Source organism: Diaphorina citri, unplaced genomic scaffold, assembly GCF_000475195.1.
Source record: "Diaphorina citri unplaced genomic scaffold, Diaci psyllid genome assembly version 1.1 scaffold1399, whole genome shotgun sequence".
NCBI classification, from domain to species: Eukaryota; Metazoa; Arthropoda; class Insecta; order Hemiptera; family Psyllidae; genus Diaphorina; species Diaphorina citri.
In genome coordinates, this window is record NW_007378825.1 from 73,889 (window position 1) to 82,875 (window position 8,987).

At 39.2% G+C, this 8,987-nt stretch overlaps 1 protein-coding gene across 1 annotated transcript; it reads left to right on the forward strand.

Annotated features, from left to right (window-relative positions):
- Window positions 1–269: 269 nt before the first annotated feature.
- LOC103515692 lies at window positions 270–8,207 on the forward strand (the record flags this gene model as incomplete). Its single annotated transcript, XM_026828297.1, has 6 exons — window positions 270–793; window positions 4,480–4,621; window positions 5,209–5,234; window positions 7,051–7,265; window positions 7,598–7,783; window positions 8,085–8,207. Coding segments are annotated over exons 1-6 (834 nt in total), but the record flags the coding sequence as incomplete, so codon positions are not given.
- Between the last annotated feature and the right edge of the window lie 780 nt (window positions 8,208–8,987).

An 8,987-nucleotide genomic window follows, 5' to 3' on the forward strand; every position in this document is an offset into this window, starting at 1 on the left:
CATTTTATTCTCTAATATGTCATACGTACCTTCTGAGGTACCTATAATATTTAGTTACTGATTTTTAGGTTTACCTATTTCTTTTCAACTGTCATTAACCGTTCGAGTTTTTGTGCTCAACCTTAAAGTGCGGTTTTACCTTTTTGTAATTACTTGATTCTTTGTCGTCTGTTTAATTTGAATAAAATATTATATTACCTACCTTCTTCTCCTCGAGGGAAAATTTTCAACTCGTTTAAATTTCCCTTTCCTTAGAACGCTGAAACGCGAAACGTCATCTTATAATAAGAAAAATTGCTTTAAACTTTTTTAATTTGCTTCATATTGATAAATCACATTACGGAGTGACCTTGCCTTCTCAGTGTTATCAGTGCACGTTCGTTTTGGGATAGTTATGGCCGTTTGGTGGACCATTGGACGATACTTGGCTCTGACTGTGAAGACATCTGCAGATACCCTAAAGCGGCAGATTTAAAATGAAACTTTCGTCAATGGAGTACACCTTATTATAGGCTCCATAATCCGGGTAGAAGAATCTCACTGGAACTTTGCCTGGCGCTCTGCTGCGCTCTCAGATTCTGTGCTTTCCATTCTCAACTCGACGTATCTTTTGGGACAGAGTTTTGGTTGGAATAAATTGATGACATTGCCATGACATCTTTAGCTGCCGAAGTGAAGGCGAAAACCTCCCACTGGAGACTATCCAGAACCCGAGGATTCGACCAGAAGAGAAAAGCGAGGGTGTTTCTGAACGACCCGTTTGAAAATGAGACGGATACAATTTCCATATCAAGTAAGTTCTTGAATTAGCTCCACTTTCAAAATAATTTTAAATTTATAAGTAAGTTCTTTAAATATCTTAAAAAATAAATTAAATATAAATTCATTTTCTTCTTTCATAATAATTATTACAAGATTGATTTTACAGAATATTTAGGTAAGACCAAATTAATACTCACACATGGCCTTGCTGCTTAGAGTGTAAATAAAAAAATAGTTTAAATAAATTTCACATATTATTATTATTCATATTCGTAACCCATTGTACAAGCACCTACTTTGTATACCAACAGAGTTCAAACATTTTTCCGTGTAGGTATATTGATTGAACGTCACATGTCGAATTGTCGACACTACAAGATGAGTACCTCTTTACCTATAGGTACATACCTGTAAGTGACATTGATCAATTGGAAGGAAGATGATGTGTATTCTAACATTGCTAACGCTGGAAAAGATAAATAAGGCATAGTCGGCGCGCGGCGTTTCTTGTCAGTCTTTTCCCGGCAGCCCGCCCTATTGTGTACCTTATGCCCCGATGAAGTTTTCTCACTCAAGTCTTAGTTCACCTTTTCCTCGAGCTTTCTCTCCCTTTTCTCCCCCTTCCATGTAGAGGTATTTTTGTCGGCGCGCGGCGTTTCTTGTCAGTCTTTTCCCGGCAGCCCGCCCTATTGTGTACCTCATGTCCCGATGAAGTTTTCTCACTCAAGTCTCAGTTCACCTTTTCCTCGAGCTTTCTCTCCCTTTTCTCCCCCTTCCATGTAGAGGTATTTTCTTATACACCCCGCACGTAAGTACTTACCTACTTACGGACAGTATCACCGTCAGACATACGTACGTAATTGATGTAAGATATGAGGTGCAAGTTCTAGTACCAGAGTAAGTACTTACCTACTTACGGACAGTATTACCGTCAGACATACGTACGTAATTGATGTAAGATATGAGGTGCAAGTTCTAGTACCAGAGGCTCTTTTTTAATCAAGGTTTGATCTTTGACCTGCTGGCATTCTCGGCACAAGTACTCTTATGGATAATAAGAGCATACATATATGCGGTCCAGATGATATTGCTAAACTTTGAAGTAGTTCGAAGTCATCCTGAGTAGACAAGGCGTAGGCTCCTAACCATGGTCGGCCCTGGCTCCGGTGCGATGGTGGAAAATGCATCTTACTATACACAGGAGAATATTATTTGATAACGCGGAAAAAGAAGTAGGAGTGGAGGAGAGGAATTGGGAAGAGACATAAATGAAAATACATGAAGAATGAGGTGTGTAACGAAGCTATAATAATGCTGGGAACTGTGACAGGAAAAGAAATGAAGTAGAAAAGAAATCGAACAAAAAGAGTGTCACTCTGTTTATTCTACCTACAGTTTGGACGCTTAAATAATTATTATTGTTATGCCTAAGTTTTTGTTATGTACTACTACTGTACCTACATCAATTGTCATTGATCCTGGATGCATTCGGAATTCATGTTCGCCAGTACCTACATCAATGGCATTTATGTTCAAAAAGCTAGAGAAAAATTGATGAAATTTCAGCCCTTATTACTCGTACGAGTACATGTTTACTGACGAACCTATTCCCAAAGTTTTCATATACTTACCTTAGTACCAGAGGCTCTTTTTTCATCAAGGTTTGATCTTTGACCCGCTGGCATTCTCGGCACAAGTACTCTTATGGATAATAAGAGCATATATGCGGTCCAGATGATATTGCTAAACTTTGAAGTAGTTCGAAGTCATCCTGAGTAGACAAGGCGTAGGCTCCTAACCATGGTCCATGTGAGCTCGGGCAGAACGATACAGATATAGCAAGACTTCCCTTGGCTGTCCTTTCACCCCTGCGGTTTATTGAAAAGACGTAATCCTCTAACTCTAATCCTAATCTTGCTTCTTTAGAGAATTTTTGTTTTGTCCAAAATAAACTCGTGTTTTATCATGCGTGTTATCTTTGAATTTGAATTTCATCTTAAAATTTGATCATGGAATTTGATCCTGATATTTAAATGAACAAAGCTTTGAGCGAACATTAATACATTTCCTTTTCCTTGTCGCCTGTTTTTTGCGAACTGCCGCCAACACCCTGGCTCCGGTGCGGTGGTGGGAAATGCATCTTACTATACACAGGAGAATATTATTTGATAACGCGGAAAAAGAAGTAGGAGTGGAGGAGAGGAATTGGGAAGAGACATAAATGAAAATACATGAAGAATGAGGTGTGTAACGAGGCTATAATAATGCTGGGAACTGTGGCAGGAAAAGAAATGAAGTAGAAAAGAAATCGTTTGACATTCAAATGTTTATTCTACCTACAGTTTGGACGCTTCAATATCATTGTTATGCCTAAGTTTTTGTTATGTACTACTACTGTACCTACATCAATGACATTTGAAATTCATGTTCGCCAGTACCTATATCAATGGCATTTATGTTCAAAAAGCTAGAGAAAAATTGATGAAATTTCAGCCCTTATTACTCGTACGAGTACATGTTTACTGACGAACCTATTCCCAAAGTTTTCATATACTTACCTAAGGAACTTTCAACTGGAAGAGTTCTTATCAACCTCTATACCCTCCGCTCTAATTTTAATCAGCTTCTCAATAATTGTCTTCACGAGGCCGTGATACCCCCTACGCGAAGTGCCCAAATGGTTACCCGTTTCAATACCACCCGACGCGACGCGATGTTGCCTAACTTCAAGGATCCATTAGGAACTCTGATCTCCATAAATTTGAATTTTGCTGTCTCTTAGTTCGCAATGATCAGACCCTACGGAACATTTAGCATGACAAACAATAAATTCGAGACTCGGGAGAAAAGGCTTCTCAATAATTGTCTTCACGAGGCCGTGATATCCCCTACGCGAAGTGCCCAAATGGTTACCCGTTTCAATATCACCCGACGCGACGTTGCCTAACTTCAAGGATCCATTAGGAACTCTGATCTCCATAAAGTTGAATTTTGCTGTCTTTTAGTTCACAATGATCAGACCCTACGGAACATTTAGCATGACAAACAATAAATTCGAGACTCGGGAGAGAAAAAATATCTCGAACTTTTTTATAGTACGTGAGATGAACTAATTCTCTGCGTCTCAAGGGAAGAGTATGTTTCCACTATTTTTCCGTGTGCTAAAAGGTGCCCTCAGGGGGGTTTTAAACTAGTTCACGGTTCTCGTAATAAATTGGAGCGTTGTGTACGTGTATTTTATTCTTCTTTATTTGAAACATGCGTATAACAGAAGGACTGCTAACGTACCTCACATAACTGTTACATATCGACTTGACAATTGTTGAATGGTTCCGTTTCTATTTCGTACCTTTTTTTATCATATTATTAGGTCGTAGGTCCCTAGGCAAAATCAACTCGGAAAAAAATCGAGAAGAATAGTCAGTAAGAGTTCTGGCAAAGGTCCGCAGATTGTTCTGCATTTCAGCTTGCCTCGATAGTAAGGGAGTTAGGGCTCTCGTCTGGTAAGCAGAATAATATCAGTTCAATGCCTACCATATTTCTCTCGGAAAAAAGACAATAAAAGTAGAAACATACTACAGTTCAGTGTGGCTATCATGAACGAAATTACGTACAATATCATGGGAAAACTTTGAACTACATCTTTCTGACTCCCCATAAGGTGACGTGACGTGATAGTAGTGTGTTTCTAACGTAAGAATAAAAATCTTATTCCAGTGCAGGACATCACACCTCCAGGATTCAACAGGAGACTACGCCACGGCACTGATTCATCCCAGGACTCCGGGATACATAAGGACATTTCCACCAATGAGCTAGCGACCTCATCTTCTTCAGAAGACAGTGGCACTACAACCGAGTGAGTAAACCAGACAGTAAGCTTTTAACCCTCGTCTGGTAACCAGGAGGACGTGGGTTTGAATCTCAACCAAGGCATGGAATTTTATCGCGTTAATTTTATAGTTTAACCACCTTAAGTACATTTTAAGCCCGCCACTCACGATGAGTATTGCATGAAATGATCGCATCAGATCATTTGAATTGATGCGATAGAACTCATCGTGAGTGGAGATAAGTTAGACTGATCTGATCGAAATGAATTTTCAATATTTTTACCGTATCAAATGAACTTATCTGACCGTCTGTGGAGGTTTTTCTATCAGATATTAGTTGCCAGGTATCAGTCAAACCCTTATTTCTTATCCTTTTTAATAACTGCCTTTGTCATTAGGATGAACTATTTTTACCAATATCTGACCGTGTGTGGAGGTTTTTCTATCAGATATTAGTTGCCAGGTATCAGTCAAACCCTTATTTCTTATCCTTTTTAATAACTTCCTTTGTCATTAGGACAAAAACACTGTTTTCACCCCATGAAATAGGGCCACTTGCATGATTGTCCTTAAGGAGCTTTTCCACCCAACCACTCTATTCTGATATTTTCAGGCATAGATGGAGAGTTTATCAAACTTGTAGGCAACATAGCTTTTAACCTCTCTCATGGCTCGCATATTTGAAATCCAGCTTCAGAGATGTAAAATTTTAATTAACCTTTAACGCTTTAACAGTATCTAACGGCTAACTAGTAGGGCTCTGAAATCTAAAAAGAGTTCTAGATAGAGGAGCTTTTTTTAAACAAACATCGTTTAAATCTAGATATCTAGGTATAGTAGTAAAGCTTACTGGATAAACAGACTCACTACTCTCTTTGTAAATGTAAATGCAGTTTCTTTGTGGTATTATGTCATAACTTTGGTGCTCACTGCAGCATTGTAGGATTTTTCCAATATCTCAATAATCCTAAAATCAAATGTTTACCTACCATGCTGGCACCGGTCGCTATGCGCATTATATTACATAGCTACTCATTTTCCTCACGAGGCTGAGTGGGCCCCGCTTGAGTCCAAGAAGAGAAGTGCAAGCAACGATAGGAAACAGTCATCCTATGGGATATTCCCGCCCTTCAGCTTTATTGAATTCTACAAGAGTAATACAGGAAAAGAGGTAGGTGGTATATACTTACTTACGTATCCGTGGCTTGGGCCTTGTTGACCATACGCCTGATAAACACCCTGTTTCCAATATTCTCGGTATTTTCTCCGGTAAAAGCAAACAGTGGTGTAAGGTTATAACACAGGGAAAGAGGTAGGTGGTATACATACTTACTTACGTATCCGTAGCGGGGGCCTTGTTGACCATACGCCTGATAAACACCCTGTTTCCAATATTCTCGGTATTTTCTCCGGTAAAAGCAAACAGTGGTGTAAGGTTACCACAGTGGACTTTGGATCTGGAGGTTGGTGGTTCGAATCCAAGTAAAGCTATTAAATATAGTTTAGTGTATTGATTGGGGAACATTTGTGACAGCTTTAAGTATATAAATATGCTTAACACAATTTATTATATTTTTAGAACAGAATACAAATTGTATAATAACTCTTTTCCTTATGTACTTAGTATAATAAAGTTCCCACTGTAAGGTAATTCTTGATACGATATTATGTTACCTATGGTAAACTATTAAATTTTCACTTATTACTTTACATTTTGAAATTTTCTGTACATTTTTTCCCGCTACATTTTGGATGCATTTTGCACTGATTTTCAATAGCCTACTCGTATTGAAAAAGTTCGTCTGGTAACCAGGAGGACGTGGGTTTGAATCTCAACCAAGCATGGAATTTTATCGCGTTAATTTTATAGTTTAACCACCTTAAGAATAGTAGAGCTTACTGCTCGGGTAAAGGGCCTTGTTAGTCTCATTCGAGCTGTAGGTATAACTATTACTAAACTCCATTTTATCACCGTGGTACGTACTTGGAATGTGATCAACAGGTCATGGGTTCAGTTCCTGTCCTTGACGTTATTCTCAAGGTCAGGACAGGCTTTTTAGTTGTTCCAGTTCTGAGCTCTGCTTGTTATCCTGTATCTTTGTAGGTTCAATATTTTAAGCCCGCCACTCACGATGAGTTTTATCGCATGAAATGATCGCATCAGATCATTTGAATTGATGCGATAGAACTCATCGTGAATGGAGATAAGTTAGACTGATCTGATCGAAATGAATTTTCAATATTTTTACCGTATCAGATTATCTGACCGTTTGTGAAGGTTTTTCTATCAGATATTAGTTGCCAGATATCAGTCAAACCCTTATTTCTTATCCTTTTTAATAACTGCCTTTGTCATTAGGGCAAAAACACTGTTTTCACCCCATGAAATAGGGCCACTTGCATGGTTGTCCTTAAGGAGCTTTTCCACCCAACCACTCTATTCTGATATTTTCAGGCATAGATGGAGAGTTTATCAAACTTGTAGGCAACATATTCGGCTCCAATTTGGTGAACAAATTCAAACTTGAGAAGCCGAGTGCTTTTATTGAACTCCTGCTGAATTTTGAGTCCAAGAAGAGAAGTGCAAGCAACGATAGGAAACAGTCATCCTATGGGATATTCCCGCCCTTCAGCTTTATTGAATTCTACAAGAATAACACAGGGAAAGAGGTAGGTGGTATACATACTTACTTACGTATCCGTAGCGGGGGCCTTGTTGACCATACGCCTGATAAACACCCTGTTTCCAATATTCTCGGTATTTTCTCCGGTAAAAGCAAACAGTGGTGTAAGGTTACCACAGTGGACTTTGGATCTGGAGGTTGGTGGTTTGAATCCAAGTAAAGTTATTAAATATAGTTTAGTGTATTGATTGGGGAACATTTGTGACAGCTTTAAGTATATATAAATATGCTTAACACAATTTATTATATTTTTTCTTCCTTTCATAGTTTCATTCCTTGTTTTTATGTTAATCTTTTGTTTTCCGCGTTAAATTTCAGATCGGAGATGCAGTGAAGGAATTTAACCGAGAAGGGATCAGCTGGTCCAGTCAGGGAATGCTCAAGTTGAGTCATTCAGTAATGGAGCGCCTCTTCCAGATTACACTCGATAAAATTGTACAGGTAATCCAAAGGGTACTTTTCAAAAGAGGTTTGATAGAGGGGACTTGTAATCACGGAGGTCTTGTATCGAAAGCGAATGGAGACGGAGGACAGGATAGGAGAAAGTCAGCCGTTCCGAGAACGATCCTTATCTGTCTAGTCAAACAGTGGTGTAAGGTTACCACAGTGGACTTTGGATCTGGAGGTTGGTGGTTCGAATCCAAGTAAAGTTATTAAATATAGTTTAGTGTATTGATTGGGGAACATTTGTGACAGCTTTAAGTATATAAATATGCTTAACACAATTTATTATATTTTTTTCTTCCTTTCATAGTTTCATTCCTTCTTTTTATCTTAATCTTTTGTTTTCCGCGTTAAATTTCAGATCGGAGATGCAGTGAAGGAATTTAACCGAGAAGGGATCAGCTGGTCCAGTCAGGGAATGCTCAAGTTGAGTCATTCAGTAATGGAGCGCCTCTTCCAGACTACACTCGATAAAATTTTACAGGTAATCCAATGGGTACTTTTCAAAAGAGGTTTGATAGAGGGGACTTGTAACCACGGAGGTCTTGTATCGAAAGCGAATGGAGACGGAGGACAGGATAGGAGAAAGTCAGCCGTTCCGAGAACGATCCTTATCTGTCTAGCAATGGGTACTTTTCAAAAGAGGTTTGATAGAGGGGACTTGTAACCATGGAGGTCTTGTATCGAAAGCGAATGGAGACGGAGGACAGGATAGGAGAAAGTCAGCCGTTCCGAGAACGATCCTTATCTGTCTAGGATAAAGTTCGCCCCGGGCGGAAATTTAACCCACGACCTAGCGCTTACAAGGCAGACTAGGTACTTAGTTGACTTTAGCTTTGTCCACACATAGTCGACGTTGTCGCTCGACGAGGTGAAAAGAAGAATCTTTGTTGTCAAGATGTCAAGGCAGTGTACGGTTTCAGTCGGGGTCGACTATGTTGGGATACTTGGACACACCCTAATATTTACTAGCTGTTTACCCTATACAATACGTAGGACTATTGACTTTAGCTTTGTCCACACATAGTCGACGCTGTCGCTCGACGAGGCGAAAAGAAGAATCTTTGTTGTCAAGATACGGTTTCAGTCGGGGTCGACTATGTTGGGATACTTGGACACACCCTAATATTTACTAGCTGTTTACCCTATACAATACGTAGGACTTTTTTTTTCCGAGATTTGAACTTGATTGCCATCCCGTAATTTTTTAGCAGATTTTTTCTGGAAACAGGAAGCCTAAATCCACTCCTTTTTGTTCCAGCAT